Source organism: Labeo rohita, chromosome 3 (assembly GCF_022985175.1).
Source record: "Labeo rohita strain BAU-BD-2019 chromosome 3, IGBB_LRoh.1.0, whole genome shotgun sequence".
Taxonomy (NCBI): Eukaryota; Metazoa; Chordata; class Actinopteri; order Cypriniformes; family Cyprinidae; genus Labeo; species Labeo rohita.
Window position 1 is genome coordinate 1,557,367 of NC_066871.1, and position 22,346 is coordinate 1,579,712.

At 32.1% G+C, this 22,346-nt stretch overlaps 2 protein-coding genes across 5 annotated transcripts in view; one reads left to right on the plus strand and one right to left on the minus strand.

Moving 5' to 3' along the window:
• Positions 1-22,346, plus strand: part of coro7 (coronin 7) — a 199,173-nt gene that overhangs the window by 121,142 nt on the left and 55,685 nt on the right. The gene's annotated exons all lie outside the window — the stretch shown is intronic.
• vasnb (vasorin b) overlaps positions 1-22,346 on the minus strand; it is a 34,417-nt gene that overhangs the window by 8,286 nt on the left and 3,785 nt on the right. The window contains exons 2-3 of one of the 3 annotated variants that reach the window (XM_051100956.1): positions 15,078-15,142; positions 10,764-10,795 (exon numbers count right to left, since the gene is read on the minus strand). Coding sequence is in view for 1 of the 3 variants with exons in the window: in XM_051100943.1 (XP_050956900.1) it covers positions 13,386-13,387 (2 nt within the window). In the remaining 2 variants the exon portion in view is untranslated. Of the gene's footprint in view, positions 1-10,763; positions 10,796-13,385; positions 13,480-15,077; positions 15,143-22,346 lie in introns of all 3 variants that reach the window. The other 2 variants (XM_051100943.1, XM_051100949.1) reach the window with 2 other exon arrangements.

Sequence of the window (22,346 nt, forward strand, 5' to 3'; positions counted from 1 at the left end):
AATTTCTAAAATGTAATTGTACACATTTTTTTATTTTGTTATTCTTATATAATTAAATAAATATTAATTTATTATTATTTTTACTATTATTATTCTTAATTAGTCATTTTATTATTATTATTATTATTATTATTAGAAATATTATTAATATTTTATTCTAATTATAATAAGTATTATATATTATAATTAATAAAATGTAATTGCTCACTTATCATCATCGTCATCATTATTTTTAAATATTATTTACATTTTAATTTATAATAGTAATTTTAATTACAATATCATTAATATAATGCAATTTATTAATAATAATAATAATAATAATTTATTTATAATAATCTATTATAATGTAACCTTAAAACATTATTATTATTATTATTATTATTATTATATAAAATAATTTTCTTTATATGTTATAATATATAATATTTATTATAATAGATAATAGTTATTATAATACAATTCATATAATTGTATATTTATAACTGCTGTTGTGTTTTTTAAAACTGTTTTTATTTATATTTTAAGTGCTATGTCAATTTTTCAAGAACCAAAATACTGTTAAGAATCCAAACTTCTTACTAAAAGCTCTTAAGATATTGGTACTGGAGAGACGACTATCGAAAGATGAAAGACTGAGTGTGTAAGTGATGAAAATAAGGCGTAAACCAGGGAAAGACACGGATAAGTCAGCTGAACATCAGGGTGGTGTTTTCAAACATGAAGGGAAAGTTGATACAAGATACAAGAAAGAAAAACAGGGGAAGACTAAGGAAAGAAAGAGGCTTTCAGTGAAGGATTTGCAGTAAGAGGGCAAAGTCCACTTCCGTCTCTCAAGAGCACAAAGGCTTGAAACTGAGGCGTAGTATTTCACAGCATCATCTGGCATGTGAAGAGAGACCCGCTGGACCCGATATAGGTGAACGAAGATAATCAACAACCTCAGTCCTTCCTTTCCAAACTTTTAAGTGCTGTAGATTATAGCTTGTGACTATCTAAGTGAAACAAAGCATCCGACAGAAAGATGAGCCTGGACGCAGGCCAGGTATGAAGATAAAGCTGTTGTCTAAATGTCTTTTTGTGATTTTGGCCGGTGTTTATCCTAGCACTCATCAACCCAAAGCATCAGAAGGAGCAATCTAGTCAGTCGGCAGACGCATGCTGCGGGAGTCGAGTCAGATCTCTGATAAAACCCCAATGCAGCACACACAGATACTACATCTCCTCCATCCCTCCAGCGGCTGCGTCTTATCAAGCAGCAGATGAGAGAACAGCTCTCTGGGCTTAATGTAAAGCTCTCAGATGTGCTGTGAGTGACTCTCCTGCTGTGTGGCTTTAAGTCAAGTGCCTCCATGCCGGAGACAGACAGAGCGGCTGGTCATTGCGGCCAACTGTCAGCTGTAGATCACGCTTTGTGTCTTCTTCCTCTACCCCTCCAGTCCACTTACTTTTTTACATTTTTAGGATGTGAATTTGATCGCATCTCTTACTTTCGGAGAAGGTTTGAACGTTTGGAATAATTGTATTTTTAAATTGCTGTTGAAAGAAGCCTTTTCTGCTTACCAAGGCTGCATTTATTTAATCAAAAATACAGTAAAAACAGTAATATTGTGAAATATTATTATGATTTAAAAGGACTGGTTTCTATTTGAATATATTAAGATGTATTTTTTTTCCTGTGATGCAAAGCAGAATTTTCAGCATCTTTACTCCAGTCATCAGTGTCACATATTTAAATACAGTATATATCATATTTTTAATATACATAAATACATTTTAAATAAATAGTTTAAATGTTAATAAATATAATACACTACATATATAAAATGTTATATAATATATATAATTATATATGCTCTGTGTGTGTGTGTGTGTGTGTGTGTATATAAATATTAAAATTATAAGTATTCTTACTTTTTAATAAATACGTTTAAATAGTTTAAATACTTTTAATTTATCAATATTAGTCACATATATGAAATCTAATATAATACATATAAAATGTTACATAAATGTTATATGTATATTTATGTGTTTATGTGTAAACATATATGTACACACACACACACACACACATATATATATATATATATATATATATATATATATACTATAATTTTTAAAAATAATAATAAACGTAAATATTCTTACATTTAATACATAATTTTGAAATAAATAGTTTAAATAGTTTTAATTTGTTAACATTTTCTTTAGTCACATATATTATAATACAATAATATAATATAATACCATATAATATAATGTAATATATTATCATTTAAAGTTGTGCCAAATTTAATTGGTACATTTTAATAAATACATAACATTTTAAATATACATTTAATTTATTCAAATTATATTATGTCACTGTAAGACCTAATAATAAATATAATTTAAAATAATTTAAAAAATTTAAATTAAACACAAAATTAAATATTGCCACATTTAATATCTCTATCTGTCTATCTATCTGTCTATCTATCTATCTATCTATCTATCTATCTATCTATCTATTAATTATTATATATATTCAGCATATTTGTTTTTGTGAATACTATAATAGTTTTTATGTCATAAAAATTACAACTAGCTGGAAATATGCATATCCTTTCTAATGTCTGACTATGAACATATCTCTACACCCATCAAATGTGTCGTTTGACCGGCTGGTACTTTGCATATCCCCACATGGGCCTATTTCATTTAAAGAACTGAATTTGCCATTGAAATGTGTTGATAAATGCTGGTGATAAGGAGGTTATTGCTCAAGGCTTTTACCAGAAACACAACTAAATTGGGAAAGAAAAAGCCTTGCGTTTCATTGTCTTTCCAGCTCTTTTCGTAATGTGAAAGCAGTGAAAACAGCTGCGAAAAATGGCCTCGTCAGCAGGGGCTGTGGAGGTGGATGTGGCCGATGCCAGGAGTCAAGAGAGTGAAGTGAGCCAAAACAATTCGAGCTCCAGCAGACCAACGTCAAGAGCTCTTATCTGCACAACAGACTCATGTGCTCTGAAGCGGGACAAGGGAGGCCGAGTTTTCATGTGTAATAGGAAGTTAAGCAGGAGTTGTGGAGGGAGATTCACTCCTGACTAAATAAGTATTGAATGTTACAGCAGCCAGGGTCCAAAAATCTAGTTTGCCAAGAAGTATGAGTAAATATTGGCTTTAGGGAACAAAATGTAGTTTGTCAGTAACTCTTTGCAGTTATTAATAATATATATATTTTGATATTCTAAAATAAAAAACAAAAATTATATATATATATTTTTTTTTATTAAATGAGTGTGTATTTTATAACAGATTTTATATACATTGTTAAAAAAAAAAAAAAAAAAAAAAATGTAATATATGTGTGTATGTGTTATTTTTGTATATTTTTGTCTCTGCATGTGTGTGTGTGTGTGTATATATTTTTATATAGTGTATATAGTTTTTTTTTTATAATTTTAAAAAATGTTATTTAATATTTTTAGAAATTGTGTTCACTTAATACATTTTAAAATGATAATTTAATTATCTAAATAATTTAAATTATGAAAAAATAAGAAGTAATTACACAATTTATGCTAAAGTAATAAAATGTATATAGTATACTCGAAAAAACCCCCACAAATTTGTCAACCATAAATGTTAAAATATTTTATATATTAAATATTTAATTAAACTTAGTGTAACTTATTGTATATATTAGTTTAACTTAAATTAGGTATCATTTTGTCAACCATAAATGTTAAAATATATATTTTGTTATAACATTGCAATTTAATGCATATATAAAATTACGTATATTATTAGTAACTGCAAAAAAGGTAATGACAATACATTATTTTAAAGAAGTCCTGAAAAAAAATGTAATTACACAACTTATATTAAATATGTTTCTTTATATTTCTATTAAAATTAATTATTTTATTAATCAATTATTTTATTAATCAATTATTTTATTATATATATATTAGTTACATATTTTAGTTATATATGAAGTTTATTTGCATTTTTGTTGTGTTTTATTGCGTTAGTTAGCTGTATTTATTTATTTATTTATTTATTTTTTTGGTTATTTTTACTCAATCAAAATAACCCAACTGCATTTTGATTGAGATTAATTAGAAAGAACAATGAAAAAACATGATTTTTGGAAAGTTATGTGTTTAATTGACATTTGACATTTCACAGTTGTTACATTAATTGTGGACCCTGAGAGCATCTCATTTCTTTTATGTGTTATAGTATTGAGCAAGTTTTGCACATCAGCTACTTTAAAGATATTTTTGTAGTTCAAAAGCCATTGAACTTCAGGGTTGATTCATTAACCCTGAACGCCCACATCCCTGTCTCTGTTAGCTGAAACAAAGACGTCCTGTTAGCCACCTCACCTGACCACAGCTGGACCCCATTACCCACAATGCACCAGTACATCCCACAACCTGACAGCGCACTGCCATAAAACACTGATTCATGACAGCAGGAAATGATCATCTCCATACAGAAGCTTGTCAGTTTGAACATGCCAGTGTAACAGCTACAATTTACGGGAAAGAGTTTCAGTGTTATGTAATGCGACTCTACCTGCCAAACCTGATGCTGTGTGTATTTTTGTGCCCTTTGTTGAGGAGTATGTAGTAATTGAGTGGAGTGGAGTGTATTGTGTTTTAAATAGCACAAAGAAGACTTCAGTTCGAGTTCACTGGGTTAAACACTCGATCTGATTTATTCATCCGACCACAACAAAAAACACACATCAAAGCTGAAGGTAACGCTCTGAATGATGGTTTTGTTTTCACCAGTAGAGACGTCCATACAAACGCCTGCGCTCTGCCGCGCTCTCGTCCCTGTTTTTGTGAACCGTGGCTATCATTAGTTAGAGGAAGCTTTCTTCGGGTTCAGGATTTACAGCCGTGACCTGGATAAGAGCGTGTCACCGCCGTTACTGTCTGTGGTAAACATAAAAGACAGTCCTGTCTGAATGGAGCAGACTGAATAAAAACTTGGCTCTTTTTCTGCATTGTGATGAGAGTTAAAGGAATAGTTTCCTCATGTTGATCCAAATCCATACAGCTTACTTTTTTTGTGGAACTAGATGTTTTCTGAAGTGTTTACCGTTTCCCGTAAAATGAAAATTATACAGTGACCATAAAACTAGTGCATATGACTCATTCGCTGTATTCATTTTACGATACGGCTTTATAAAACTGAAAAAAATTTATTCATTCTTGGTGTGACAGAACAAAGTCCTTATGTGATGAAAATTTGGATACAGTAAGGTGTAATAATTAATATAATATTTTTTTAACAGCTAAATTTAAATATTCTTACATTTTAATAAATATATTTTAAATAAATAGCTAAATAATTTTAATTTATTAGTCGCATATATTAAAATACATAATGATCTAATAATAAATATAATACAAAATAGTTTACAATTATTTTAAATTTAAATATATTTATTAATTGTATGGATATTTAATTTTGTAACATTTGAAATTGTTTAATATTATATAAAATTTTACAAAACATGTATTACCAAATTAAATAGGTACATTTAATAAATATATTATTAAATTTTAAATAAACATTTAATTTATTAATTTTCAGTACTTTCAAATTCTACAAAATTCAATATTCCTGTTTAATAAATACATTTAAAATTTAATTTAATATAATTGTAATTTATTCTAATTATATTTAGTCACATTCAAATAAAGTATGATCTAATAACAAACATATTAAACTGTTAAATGTTACAGAATTAAATATTAATAGATTTAATAAATATATTTAAATTTTAATTTAATATAATTGTCATTTATTGCGATTATATTTAGTGATATATTAGTCAAAATTATTTTGTCACAAATATTTAAATACAGTAAGACATAATAATGAATAGAATTTTAAATATTTTTATAAATGTATTCTAATTATATTTCGTCACATTCAAATAAAGTATGATCTAATAACAAACATATTAAACTATTTTAATAAATATAAATATATATGTAATATAAATATATAAATACATAAATATATTGAAATTTTAGTATAATTGTAATATTATATATACATTTAGTCACAAGTATGATATAGTAACATATAGTAGTAATTTTAAATATTACAAAATTAATACATACATTTAATAAATATATTAAAATTTCAAATAAATTGATATTTTTTACATTTTATATTATATATATATATATATATATATATATGTATAAAAATATCAATTTATTTGAAATTTTAATATATTTATTAAATGTATGTATTAATTTTGTAATATTTAAAATTACTATTATATTATTATTGTTATTATTATTATTGTTATATAAATGTAATAAATAAATAAATACATTTGTTTGAGTGTATTAATTATTCCTCTTAAATCCAGGCTAGCTATAATTACATGGATAGGGACAATTAGACGAGGCATAAAGGATTCATCCACATTTTCATAAGAGTTTGAAATTGTTGCATAACCCCTTAACATCTAGATCATCTTCAGTCATAGTGAACCATTGAAAATGATCCCACAGCTGTTTCATGGTGGTGCTGATAACCATCTTTGCCCACAATCTCATCCTGACACACTCATTTGCGAAACAAAGAATCGACAGTGTTCGCCGTTCAATTAGTTGCTCGTCTGCAGGCCGCAGGAGGCATGTCTGGACCCTGTGTTTTGGCTGCAACCGGATCCCATCAGATCCTTTTGTCTGCGAAGACATCAGAGAGATGTTTGGCTGCAGGTACTCGCAGGTTTGCGTTACGATCCGGAGCGCGGGCAGGTGCTTACAGCCTGTTGTCGCCCTCGGGGCTGCGCCGAAACCCAACGCTCCAGACGTGTGCCTGCGCAGACTCCTCGGCCCGTGCCAGACTGCAGCCGGAGCGCTGCGTTCTTCTCCAGGGACGAGCCGTGTGGGCGGCCGGAAAGGAAGGGATGGACAGACTGCAGATGTCTGTTGTGCACTTCAGAGTGAGCAATCCAAAAGGAAATGGATTTACAAGCACTCGCTCTGAGGAATTAACATTGCGTTTGCCACCGAGGCCAGATGTCAGGCTTCTAGAAAGCATGCACTCTTGTTATTTGACATTTGTGTGGGTCTTGGTGCATGCTGGCCCTGATGTCCTCCATCAGCACTGACTGATCAGTGATCTCAAAGCCGCGCTGTCAGCGCACCTCCATTGAGCGCAGAGATTCTGCAGTAAGATTAGCTTTCTAAGAAACTGCTGTGTGTGGAATGTATGGAAAACCATTTGTGCCTCATTATAGAAAACTCATGCTTTGGTAAAACATAATTATGAAATAGATGAAAAAGTTGAAATTTGAGATAAAAAGTCTAAATTATGACAAAATCAATTATGAGATAAATAGTCGTAATTATGAAATCAGTTGAAATTGTTAAATTAAAAAGTCAATTATAAGATTAAACTATGACAAAAAAATATAGATTGTGAGATTAAAAAGTCATAATTATAACAAAAAGTTAAAAAATTGAGATTAGTCTAAATTATGACAAACTCAATTATGAGATAAATCAAAATTATAACAACAGTTGAAATTGTGAGATAAAAAGCCATAATTATGAGATAAAAACATGACAAAAACTGAGATTGGAGATAAAAAGTCATAATTATAACGTCAGTTGAAATTATGAGATAAAAAGTCATAAATATGACAAACTCAATTATGAGAATTCATAATAATAAATTCAGCTGAAATTGTGAGACAAAAAGTTATTGACATAAAATGCTTAAATTACGATATAAAGTCATAATAATAAGATAAAGAGTTGAAATTATAAAAGTCAAAATGATGAGATAAAAAGTCATAATTAAGAGTCTCAGTTATTTAATCTCATAATTATGAATTAGTGTCTCATAATCTGAATTTTAATGTCATAATTGTGATTTACCAAAGCATTTTTTTTTTCTTCTTTTTTGGCTGAAATGGTTTTCCTGTTGTGAGACACACAAGTTTGCATTCTAGATGTTCTTCTCAATGTAGATTGTTAAAATTCATTTTGGAGCGTCTACACTGCCATTAATCTGATTAACTAGATAACTCACATGGTTTGCAATCAGATTTTAGATCATTTGAGTGAGCTTCAGGTTTGTTCCTCAGGTCTGCAAAGGTCACAAATCACTCAATGACAGGTAAACACACGACCTTTGAGGTTTACTCAGGTTACACAAGAACACCGGTGATCTGCGGCCGCCTTTGAAGTGCACGTAGCTAGGCTTAGCAACATTTGCCAGTAATGTCATTTTTCTTTCTTAAAGACCTGACAGCTTCTTGAAGTGCCAGTGTGACTAGGAGGCAGCCATGAAAACTGGACGACGTTATCATTAACAAAGCAACAAAACTGATATAGTTAGATGTAATATATTTCTACAGTGCGATTTAACTAAAACAGTTTGAATGCTCTGAATGAAAGGGACAGTTCAGCCAAAAATTATTTTTTTGTCATTTACTCTCATGGCGTTCCCAATTCTGACTGACTTTTTCCTGAGAAACATAAAAGAAGATATTTGGGTTCCAAGACATTTTCAAAATATCTTCTGTTTTTGTTTCACTTAAGCAAGAACGTCATGAAACAACACAAGTGTGAGTAAATGATGACAGAACGGTGATTTTTGACTGAACTGTTCCTTTAAAGGAGAAGTCCACTTCCAAAACAAAGATTCACATATAATGTACTCACCCCCTCGTCATCCAAGATGTTCATGTGTTTCTTTCTTCAGTCATAAAGAAATTATGTTTTTTAAGGAAAACATTTCAGCATTTTTCTTCATATAATAGACTGATACGGTGCCCTGATTTTGAACTTCCAAAATGCAGTTTAAATGAGGCTTCAAATGATCCCAAATGCGGTTGTAAACGATCCCAGCCGGGAAAGAAGGGTCTTATCTAGCAAAACGATCGGTTATTTTCATAAAAATAATACAATTTATATACTTTTTAATGCCAAACACTTGTCTTGTCTCACTCTGCCTGGACTTTGATTTTGTTCCTGTTTTACCTTTTTTGTTGAGGGTGTTTGATCTTTGCATGTTCACTTTGCAAAGACTGGGTCAGTATTTCTGCAGCGATGTTGGGTGATTTTGAAATGATTTTTGAAGTTGAGGGAGAAAATATGGTCTGAGTTTTTCGACGTACCCTAACTGTCTTGAGCGAGAGTACACAGAGTTCAGGGAGGGAAAGTATTTAAATTGTATTTTTTTAATGAAAATAACCGATCGTTTCACTAGATAAGACCCTTCTTCCTTGGCTGGGATCGTTTACAACCGCATTTGGGATCGTTTGAAGCCGCATTTAAACTGCATTTTGGAAGTTCAAACTCAGGGCACCGTATCAGTCCATTATATGGAGAAAAATGCTGAAATGTTTTCTTTAAAAAAACATAATTTCTTTACGACTGAAGAAAGAAAGACATGAACATCTTGGATGACAAGGGGGTGAGTACATTATATGTGAATCTTTGTTTTGGAAGTGGACTTCTCCTTTAAGTGTCAAAGTGGTCCCTGCTGGACTGGAGAGGAAGTAGAGATGCTATTCTCGCTAACGTCCCCAGCTGCGACGGCTTTAATACAGAGAGCCAACGGAGGATGAACTTATGTAACCCGCTGTGTGTTAAATTCCTCTGTACCTCCGTGACTCGCTTGCAACTCATTTGAAGTGACTCTACCTGTTCTGACAAACAAATGATCGCACGCGCTTCCTATTTATCCATTGTTTTTTGATAGCGATTGCTTAAGCAAATTGCAGCTTATGTACTTGTGTGCTTGCAAACACATAAATCAAATAGAGCCTTGACCTCATCCTCCGTAACGTCGCTTGCGACGGACATCATCAAAAGTCGCCATCAGGTGAACGCTTAACATTCTTAGTCGTGAATGTCTTATGTGCCTGTTTACACGTGGAAACATGCTTATTGTTGGTGCAGTGAGTAAGAATGTGTGGTATCTGTGCATGCATGAGCATCTGAATCTCTCGTCACACTGACAGCTCCTCTATCAGAGTGATAATTAGCCATCATCTGCATTATCAGGTAGTTGCACATAGGGGTGACATCATGTGACAGCAACGCTACATATAGCATCTTTTGTGCGCACATATCAAGAAATATCATATTTTAGATATGAAAACCACACAAGCTGTCATTCTCCAGATTCTCATCAAAAGGACGTTGGCGCATCACATGAGCGCTGACTGGTCTGTTGAAAGCCAAGAGCTCATCGCGACATGTAATTGTCTAGGAATGTCTTTATGTGTTACTGTTGACAGCATCTGGAAGGCTGCATTTTTCCTCATTCCAGCCGACTGTGGTGTTTGCCCACCGATAACCTGCTTGTGTAACTCCTCTTTTCCGTTGGTGATTTTTCGAGTCTGGTTGCCCTGCGGCTGTTTTCCAGAACCCACACACACACACATACACGCATATGAATGTTTTATACTTGAGGTGAAGATAAACATGCCATGCAAGATCTGTCTGTCGCCTCATGGGTTACAATAGCTCGCATTGTTTGCTCGCGAGACCCCACAGACAGCCGAGACGTATGAGATGGATGCGCCACCAGCTACGGACTGTGGTTACCATCCATGCGAGAACATCGGGCCTATCAACATGTCGCCACCTGTAACACTTTCTAGCGCTCAGGTATTCTAAAGTACACTTACACAACGACAAAAAATGCCATTCTGTCATAGTATTTTCGTTTTACAGTACAAATAGCTGAACATTCTTACATAAAAATACACTTACTTGCGATGCAAAAAGAAGTGACTGAAGATTTTCTGAAAAAAAAATATAGATAAATCAGCCGGTGACATCAAACGAACTTCTTTAATTTTCCGCTGGCAGATGTGGTTTATCTTGTTTGCAGTGATTTTTTTTTAATTTTTTTTTTTTATATATATTATGTTTACAATGTTGTGTTGTTTTATTATACTGTTATTTACTATTTATATATAAAATGAATAGATATTTCATTTATTAAAAATTTATAAAACTGTAAAGAAATATTATATATATATATATATATATATATATATATATATATATATATATAGAAAGAAAATGTTCATTTTATTTTTATTTACTTTCAATTATGTATTAATGTGTTTATTTATATATATTTACATATGTGCTTGAAAAATATGTATGTTATATTTATAAATCCATATTTATAATATTTTATATTTATACATTTATGCGTATATAATTTTTATATATAAAAATAAAATTTATAGATATTTTATTTATAAAATATATAAAGCTGTAAATATATATATATATATATATATATACACACACACACACATACATTTTATTTGTATATTTAATTTTAATTATGTATTAATTAATTGATTTATATATTATGCATATGTGCTAATATATATATATATATATATTAATTTTATTTTAATTTTTAATTTTAGTTATGTATTAATGTATTAATATATTTATTTATATACATTTGCATATGTTCTTGAAAAATAATTATATAAATTATTATATGTATTATATGTATTTTTATATAAAAAATAAAATTAATAGATATTTTATTTATAAAAATGTATAGACATATTATATTTTTTCCTGGTTTCTGAATGCAATCTCAATTAACAAATAATTTCATTTATAAAATGTTATTTATTTTTTTACTTATGTACATAAATATGCAAAATGGATATTTTTTCTTGTTTTAAGCATAAAGTCACTTAGTATTGATCATTTTTTTTTCCAGAAAACGATTTTATATCTTATGTAATTTTGCATCTAAAGTAAATGAATAGTATTTTTTTCTTGTGTTTCAGTAAAATATGTATGTACAAAATTCATTTTTTGCAGTGTGAGCCCTAAAGCATAAAGGTGCAAAGGGAAAAAGTGCGCTCTTCTTTCCCAAAATCCTCAGACACACTAACCAAATGCTCCATAAACATTCTGCCCTGCATTAAACCTTCAATTTGACCAATCCCATGAGCCTCTTCACGCTCACGCATCCATCAGCACACCACGTTCAGCCCTTATCACGCACAAGTGGCCTCTCGCTCTGCTTCAGCATTTATGTATGTAAAGCACATGCTCTGTATCCGTCACACGTCACTGTGGCACTTTGACAGTGTAAACATCCGAGCGTATATGCAGGGTGTGTGGGTGTGTTGGTGTGTGTGTGTGTGTGTGTTCACGTGCATGGCTTCGTTGTGTGTTTTCAGGCTATGTAAATCTTAGCATTGGTCTAATTGAACACCTTCGATCTACTCTTGCACAAATGGCAGTAATGCATCGAGGCAAACTTTTGAGCAACCTATCCAAACACGAACACACTGTGCCGTGTACACAGGGGAAACTGGATATGTAGAAGAACACTTGCAAGCTTGGTGTAAAACAAATACGACCAGGATGTCACAATGTATCCGAGTATCGAGTAACGCCACTTTTATGTTAAACGACAACTGGGGCGGAAAAAAAGATGTCCTGTTGACACAGATGCTCCTTCTAGAAAGAGAAGAATTTCAGAGCCACTTGAGACAGAATTCCTGTAGTTGCAGGAATATGTGTGTTCATACACACAACACTTCACATAGCATAATATGAAGTATTTATTTTTATACATTTAAATCTTAAACGTACAACTACAGCTTTACTGCAACTCCATAAATTCATAAACATACTTTGCAACCATTTTTTGTTGCGTCCTGACTTGTGTCCAGGTCAAGAGGGCACAGAGGTCATAAAGTAGTGTGTGACCTGAGGCCTGTGCCGGTTGTTGAGACTGGCCATGACAGGGTGAGGGGAGTTAGTTGTGTTTTATAAGCCCTTGTCCCACCTCAGGCGGTACAAGAACCCCCTACGCCTAAAAGCGCTCAAGGCTTGACTGCTGCTACATGCTCGACCAGACTGTGAAACGCCTTTTCTGCACTCGCTTATATGCTTGACCAGACACTCACTGGCCTTTATACAAACACAACCGCAGCTGGAAGAGAGAGGGGCGATTATAGCCAGCTTTCACTATTAACAGCTCTAGTGCACAGTGAACCAGAAGGTTCAAGCATTGCTAGTCAATTCTGCTGCTGGAGGTCTAGACTGAATCCCGTTGTATACTGTTTGTTCCCAAAAGTAGATCTGTGAGTTTAGTGCATTTGTGTTCCTTTTCACATTTACATTTGGCAAACACTTTTATCTGACTTTTTAGTTGTGTTATATCCAATCATGCATTCACTAGGAATCAAACCCATGATTTTGGAGTTGCAAGCACACCTCTGTTTGAGTTACAAGACATTTAGTAATATTCAGTTGTAGAAAATTAGTGATGAATGCAACTGTAAATGTATGAACTGGAAAATTGTAAATTAACAATGAATTTAAGATGTTAAAACTTACATATAAAGAAGTTAATAAGATGTAGTTTGTCCCAATGTTGACAAGGTTTTCTCAGCTTTCTTAGAATGTCCTGTCAAGGTTCTCTGAACAAACGCTACATAACATCAAAAGAATGTTAATTGAATGTTTCTCTAACATTCTAATAACCAAAAGAAAACGTTTTTACTGGACAGAGAACATTGAACAGTAAAGTTAATATAACGTTTATTCAGTTTGATGTTTTTAAACATTACTATGTGTTTCAGACTGTTCAGAAAACATTCAAGAGTAACCACAATGATTAAATGTAACATTCCTGGCAAAACCAAGAAAACATTTTTAAAAAATAAAAAAAAAACTGGATGTTTTGGACGTTCAGAGAACATTCAGAAATAATGTTTTCATAACTTAATCAATTTATGGACAAACATTCTTTCTGTAATGTTAATAGAATGTTCATTTCAAACGTTTGTTTAAATTTTCAAACGCTATTTAAACATCGTTCACAGAACGTTTTTTTGTAAAGTGTTTTAGTTTCACATTTGTCTAATGTTTTTCAAATGTTTGTAACTACTTTTTATTTCAGACCAAGTGAACATTCAAAAGAAACAATAATGTTTGGAAAATGATCAAATGGACCGTTCCCTTAATATTCTCTCTAACGTTTGCATAACCAAGAAGAAAACATTTTAAAAACATTTAAAACACTGGACGTGTCAACATTGAAACATTCCTTCACTGAAATTAATAGAATTTATTTAACATTTAGTGTTACGTGGTCTTTAATAACATTCTCAAAACATTAGCATAAAAAATGCTGTTTATACAGTACAATGTTGATGGGAAGGTTTTTTTTTTTTTTTTAATGTTTAGATTGATGTTGGTTTAACATGTTACTAGCTACTTATTTTGACTTTTCAGAGAACATTTAACAGTAAGCATAATGTTTGCAAAATAATAAAATAATAAAACATTAGCGCGAAAACTTTTATACATCGTTTATTGAACTTTTTAAAAACATTTTAGTTTGACGTTCAGGTAATGCATTTTTAAATGCATTTTTTAGACTGTTCAGAGAACAATGAAAAGTAATTGTAATGTTCGTAAAATGATAAAATGCTCCGAAATTGAAGTTACACGGACTTGAAATGTCCTTTGTGTGGCGCTTCAACTTTAATGCTCTGAGACATTTTAAAATAACATACGATCTGCACTACACCTAGACCTAATGTGTTGTAAAACCTCATGTGATGCGAAAAAGTTCCCACAGGTACGTTTTCGTCATGAGATCTCATAGCATTTTTGTTAGCTGGGTTTTTGTTAGCATTTGCAAATTTAGAATGTGCACACTGTAATTTTCCATTGAACCCAAAGACCCTGATTGGCTGATTCAGGTGTGTTCGATTAGACTTGAAACTGAACTTAAGCATTGCGGGTTTAAACGTTTACCTCATGCATGCGTAGCTTACGCACACAAACACACATTTACTCTCTAGACGACTTTTCATTAAGCTCTCAATCTGATTTCAGAGGGGTTTTATTGAGACGGGATGTTTTGTGGTTTTTCGCTACGACTCCAGCCAAATGTGTGGTTTTGGAAACGGCTCATGCCAGATCATTTATGCATCTCCTCGATTCTGGCTCCTTAAATTGTGTTCAAGCTTCAAAACGTGTCATTTGCATTCAATCAAGACAGGTAGATGTTGGGCTCACCAGGGTGTGTGATGGGGTGCTGTCTTGTGTCTCCTCCTCGTCGTTTTCTTCTGTCTGTGCAGGCTCTGTAAGAGTAGGAGAAGGCCAAAGGTTCAGTAAGCGTCACGCAGCTGTTTGTCCGACTGTAGGTCGGGGCTGGAATGCTTCAGGAAGCATCTTTATGGGGGAGGAGAGGGTGGGTACACGCACGGGCCTGTCTGCATGTTTGTGTCCCACAGATGGACGGTCACCTCCCTCGCTTTGTTAGCGCCGTTTGCTTCATTCTTACTAGATTTAAGCAGACCCCTAACCTTAAAGGGACAGTTCAGCCTAAAATGAAACTTTAGTCATCATTTACTCACCCTCATGTGTTTCTTTCATCTGCTGAAAACACAAAAGGAGATATTTTCCTTAACTTGGACAAAAAATATCATGGAAGTCAATGAGGTCCAGGAACTGTTTGATTACCAACATTCTTCAAAATGCATACAGGTTTGGAAAAATGCAATGGTTAGTAAATGATGACAGAATTTTTATTTTGGGGTGAACTATGCCGTTAAGTATTAATGTTTTAGTGCAAACTATGGACATGAAATGTGTGCTTTTTTTTTTACACTGATCAACAATTTTACCCTTGTGGACCAAAAAACAAATGAGAAAAAAAAAAAAAAAAAAATTTAGTTACTTTACATCATGCACTGAAAAAAAAAAAGATGTTGAAACCATTTTAAATTAGAAATTGCTTGCAAGTTTCACAAATAATTATTGCTTTTTTAGCAGTAAATGCATTGCTGTTTTGTCCATCTTTTAACGTGGCTCTAGATAAATGCATCTGCTAAATGCATGATTGTAAATGTGATTTGGAGATTTTAGGTAATGGTGTGTCGAGTCTGAAAATGTTGCATTCTGCTGGTAATGGCAACGTTAGTGCGGTGTTTGCAATGGAAAGACAGCAGGCTGTCTTTAGTGGTACAGATTCTAGAGGTGTTGAATGCAGTCTAGTGAAGCATTGCAGGCTGTCCGGCATGTTTATCACACACACACACACACACACTTAGTGCAGGAATGCAGGCCGACGACTTCACTTGCAGTCCATGTCTTGCAGTATCGATTCAGATGTGTTAAAGTATGCGTATTCATTTTGTTTCTGTCGGTTGTTTTTGTCTTCATATTCAGCTGCTTCTGTTTTGTTATCATTCTCTGCGTTTGGATTCACTTAACTTAACTTTGGTTAGGAAATAGTCCCCAGAAGTGAGTTAAATCTAATAAAGACATCCAGTTTTATCCTCAACAGTAAAACTGGGTCATAATTTAAAAAGATTACAAAAAAGGAATTTTAAATGTTAAAAATTAAATAAATTAAAATATAAAAAGATTATTATTTGGAATTATTTTCACCTGTTAAATAACAGTATTTTACATTTTATTATACACTACTCGTTGGGGTTTTAAAGGACGTCTCTATTGCCAAGGCTGGATTTATTGGATGAAAAAAATACAGTAAAATGGCTAAATTGTTAAATATTATTACAGTTCAATATAAGTGTTTTATATGTGGATATATGTTCAAATATAATTTATTTCTGTGATCAAAGCTGAATTTTCAGCATCATTACTCCAGTCTTCAGTGTCACATGATCCTTCAGAAATCATTCTGATATGCTGATTTGTAGCTCAAGAAACATTTATTGTTATCATCACTGTTGAAAACAGTTGTGCTGATTAATATTTTTGTGGAAACATTTTAAATGTCTTTACTATGGAAGCCGTTTCCGCCACTGAATAGAAAATATTGGATAAATAAATGGTAACTGACATTTTCCTGGCAATTGCAAGTTTACACATCTCACAGTTCTGATGTTTTTCTCAAAATTGCATGATACAAACTTGCAATTCCGTGTTATAAAGTCAGAACTGTAAAATATGAACTTGCAATTCTCATAAATAAAGTTGCAATTCTGAAAAATAAAGTCAGAATTGTGAGATTTAAAGTCACAGTTCTCAGAACTGTGATATAAACTCACAATTGTGATAAATAAAGTCAGAATTGTGAGTTTTCTGACTTAACTAGCAATTCTGACTTATTTTTCTCAGAGTTGTGAGATATAAACTTGCAATTTCTAAAATCAGATTTGCTAGATATAAACTTGCAGTTCTCAGAAAAAAGTCATAATTGTAAGAAATAAACTCAATTCTGAGACAAAAAGTCATAGCTGCAAGATATAAACTCACAATTCTGAAAAAAAGTCAGAACTGTGAGTTTATATCTTGAAGATCTGACTTTATTTCTCAGAATGACTTTATAACATGCAATTGCAAGTTATGTCGCATTTTTGAGAAAAAAGTCAGTGATGGAAACGGGCTTCTATACTTCACTGTCACTTTTAACCAATTTAATGCGTCCTTGTTGAATAAAAGCATTCATTTCTTTCAACGAACAAATTGTACTGACCCGTTTGTCCTACTGAAGTTGTGTAGTGTTTGAAAGGTTGGGGAAATGTATGACTTTCATCGATGAGACCCGTGATAAATTCCTTATCGTGAAGATATTTACATCTGATTCGTTTGTGTGTAAACACATAAAATATGCGAGTGAAATAAACACACGGCCTGGTCACCACAGATGTGTTGAAAGAACTGTCAGAGAGTTTTCACACAATGAGCCCTGAAGCAGATTATGAGGAAACCTGTGGTGTGTGTGTGTGTGTGTGTGTGTGTGATGCGATTTAATCAGATAACAGCACCTGTACCCCATACAGCATCAAAAAAAAATCACTCATTTTCTCTATACATGTCAATAAGAGAGAAATGTTATCAGCTTCTAAGTAATAACTACACTTACATGGTATTCTTTGGAGTAACTTGGAATAGTATTAAAAAATCTCACAAAACTGTTTAGGGTCATATTTCATCCCAAAATAAAATTGGCTACCATCATATAAAAAACATTTAGATGTTATATAAACTGAAGAGTTGATAGGATGTGGTGAAGAAAAGGGGCAGAATTGTCAGGAAAATTGGTATTATTATAATTTTCTTTATGCGATGTAACCATATTTACCATAGTATTTGAATATGGTAGTCAATCTGTAATATACTTTATAAGAAAATATCATAGTGGTTATCATTGTACCACCACAGTATTTTAGTAGTAATTTAACAGCATTTTGTGATTTTTGAAACATGATTGTGTAATTTGAGTCTGAAGTGTGATTACGAGTGTGACAGCTCACCAGAGGCTATTTAAGATCAGTGATTCACTGTGGTATTTTAAGAAGGATTGTTATTTGATGATTATTAACCGACAAACTTGTTTTTTTAGCAGCGCGTGTCCGGGTGATTCAGCGCCTCCAGTATTAAATATGAGTTGCTGACGTGCCTTTGCACTTCTGCAACACCTGAAACTGGATATTTGCACGAAGTGTGTCTGACTCGACACCAAAATACACTCCACGCGTCAGGCACACTCACTCTTCATCGCTTTAACTAGGTCATATGCTGCGACTGCATTCGGTATAGACTCGCTGTAGTTTGTACCGAGAAGCAGCCGTTTTGAGTTTTGGACAATTCTGTAGCAATTTGCAGACAATAATAGCCAAATTGGAGATGTAAACAACTTATGTTAACTTATGTTTACAGATGCTAATCCTGTCGGAGTCTGTATTATATCTCAAGGGGGTTTTTTTTCTTTCTCCCAGACAGCAATGAGAGTAAATGGAGACTTCTGCAGTATTTATGTCTCAGGCTCCTCAGATGTTTCTCGTGACGTAAAAACCCTCACATTGTGTGAGTTTGAGAGAAGATGCACTCACTTTTCACCCCGAGAGTCTGCAGTCAAAAGCCAGAGATCTCAATACAAACTCAAACATTTTTATTATATAAATTTGTATTATACTGTATTGTATTATGATGTTTGAATTATATCAAGACCAAAATTATTTAAATCTATAGCTGTGTAATCTTACTGTATGGCAATAATTGACTCAATCTGTTTAAATAAATTAACATTACAATATAATATAATATAATATAATAATACATAAATAATACTTTTAAAATAAAAATTTATACATTTACAAATTTTACATTAAATGTTTTATATATATATATATATATATATATATATATATATATATATATATATTTCATTTAAATAATTTCAACTGAATATAATATAATGCCATATGTAATTACATCTAATGCATAAAATATATAAAGTATTTAATTATGTGACTTAATATAATATAATATGATAATACATAAAAAACCTAAATAATATTTATAAATTAAATATATATATATATATATATATATATATATAAAAAATGTGTGTATATATACTCACACACACTTAAATGATATTATCTAAAGTACAATTTAGTTTATTTAATATTGTCTATTGATTTAAATAATTAAAACTGTGAATATAGTGCCAAATAATGTTATGAAATATAATGCATAAAATACAAGTATTTAATTATGTGTCTAAATATAATATAATATAATAATACAAAAAAACCTAAATAATATTTATAAAATAAATATTTATATAAAACATTTACACACACACACATTTAAATGATAATATTATCGAATATAAAATGTAATGTATTTTATATTGTCTATTGATTTAAATTATTTTTAATTAATAATTTTATATACAATATATTTAATATATTTTAATATATTTAATTAATATATTTTTATAAATATTTATAAAATTATATATATATATATATATATATATAACTATTTAGATAAATTCGCATGTTAATAATCTAACATCTAATATTTAATTTGTTTAATATTTTGAATTTATTTACACAGTTTAAATTGGAGCCAGTGTTGCTTTTGAAATATAAGCCTATGAACTTTGACCAATTTTTTATTTTTTTTTAATCTGGGATAATACTTTAATGATACCATATTCATATACCTGCATATCTTAGCATGGTACAGAAAAACATGATAATACAATGCTACTTTATTGCAAGTATTATAACTGCACAATAGACTTTTTGTTATTTTTATCATATAATATGAATCACACTCCTTCAGTGTTGCAAACGCGAGTTATTTTGCTAACACACGCAGTTCCAGAGCGCCCGTGTTCCCCGTGTGGGCTGAAAGCAGATACGAGTGCCGTTAACCTCTACTGAAATAGCTGCTGAGGAAGCGGCGCATGACGGGACGCGCGTCAGAGATACGGCCGCCGTCCGCATGCGCTATAGGTAGCCTAGCTGGATAAACTAGCTCGCGCACAGTCCGTCGACACATTCCACGTCTTGACGCCGGCCGCTGACCCTCAGTCCCAAACAAACAACGGGCCAGTGGCAGACGGCCTGAGTCTAAACATTTAAACAAGCGCAGAACTAACACTTATTCTGCACTTATCTGTTTCTGGGTGAAGCCAAGCAAGTTAATGTTCATCGGGCTCTTTGTTTGAATGCGCATTAGCCATTAATAGCGTCTTTGACCTGGCGTAGAGTTCAGGGCCGCGGTCGCTGGAGCTGCTGCTCTGCGTCTTCGGTTCAAGGCTCATTTCCTAATTACAGTTCAGTCAGGAGGTAATTACAGCCTTAGATTAAAGTCATTTTCTTTTTTTACTGCCTGGCGAAAATGCGGCAATTTGCGGCGGCTCGTGCGGATGTGCTCCCCCCCACCCTGAGCTTTCTGAGGGGAAATAGTTTGGTGGACAAACCCGGCATTTTTCTGATTTTTGCCATATTCGTCGCAGACCTTCAGTGTTTGACAAATGCTGGCGTTTTTTAGTTTTCTGGGGTTTGAGTTTCAGCTGAGAGGCCTGAAACCGTCGCATGTGTGTGTACTTATAGCAAAGTTTGATGTGGCTCTTCAGAACGCATCATTTGGCTCCATCCATCAAGGTCGTCTTCGGTTTGGTTTGGCAGTGGTGACGGGAGAGTCGGGCTGCTCGGTCAGCACCGCTCCGCGGGTCTTTGAAGCCTGAGGATTGATTTAAGAGCGCTAAAGCCACCTGGAAGATCCTGAAAGCTCCTGTTTAAAAGCTTCTATCAGAAATGCTTGCAATTAGAGATGAGGTTTGTGTCTTGCGTTCTTTCACAAGTGTTGCTTTTTCTGCTCTGTCGACTTTGTCAGGCCTCCGCTGTTTGACTAACCCCGTCTCTCCGTCCTTTGTATGGCCCTTCACCCCCTCCCCTGCCTTCACCTCCTGCCTGACTTTTAACCTCTTAATCCGGCATTATGACGGACGGGCCGGCAGAGAACAGGCTGTTAATTGGTGTAAAAGGGGACCAAAATCAGCAGGACGCCACAAATCCGATCACGTGGGAACAAGAGCATGGAAACACCCTTCAGATTTTGCCTACTGATAAAGCCTTGTCATATAATGGGTTTATTTTATTTTATTTAACATTCTTTTACTGTAGAATAGTTTAGAATGTTTTAATTATTTAGAATCATTTACAGTAGAATCATTTAAAATGTTTTGTTCTAGAATGTGTTTGAATCTTTTATTTTATGTTAAAAATCTTTTATTGTAGAATCTTTTAAAATCTTTACATTTTTATTCTAAGTATAGAATCTTTTAGAATATTTAAATAGATTTTTTAAGAATAGTTTGTTGTAGAATATTTCAGAACCTTTAATTGTAGAATGTTTTAATATTGTATTGTAGAAAGTTTTTGATTCTTTTTTAGATTTTTTTTTTTTAATATTTTCATGCAGAATCTTTTATTTTAGAATATTTTGGGATCTTTTAATGTAGAATCTGTTATATTTTAACAGAGTTTTTTTTAGTATAGTTTATTGTAGAATATTTAAAGTTATCGTACAGTATTTTTTATATTTTTTTGTAGAATGTTTTTGATTCTTTTTTAGAATGTTTGAAATATTTAAATGTAGAATCTTTCATAATATTTTCATGCAGAATCTTTTATTTGAGAATATTTAAGGATTTTTTAGTGTACAACCATTTATATTTTAATAGATTTTTTAGAATAGTTTATTGTAGAATATTGTAGATCTGTTTATTTCAGAATGTTTTTTAATATTTTATTGTAGAATGTTTTTGATTCTTTTTTAGAATGTTTGAAATATTTTATGCATGGTTGTTGTAGAATGTATTTATTTGGGTTTTTTTTTTTGTTGTTGTTTTTTTTTTTTTTTTTTTTTTTTTTTTTTTTTACAAACTTTTATTGAAGTATCTTTTTATGAATATGACATTGTCATATTATTAGTATTAGTCCAAGTCTAGATTTTTGGTGTCAGTTATATTCTGATATCCCTAGATATGGCCTCTAGTAAACCTGA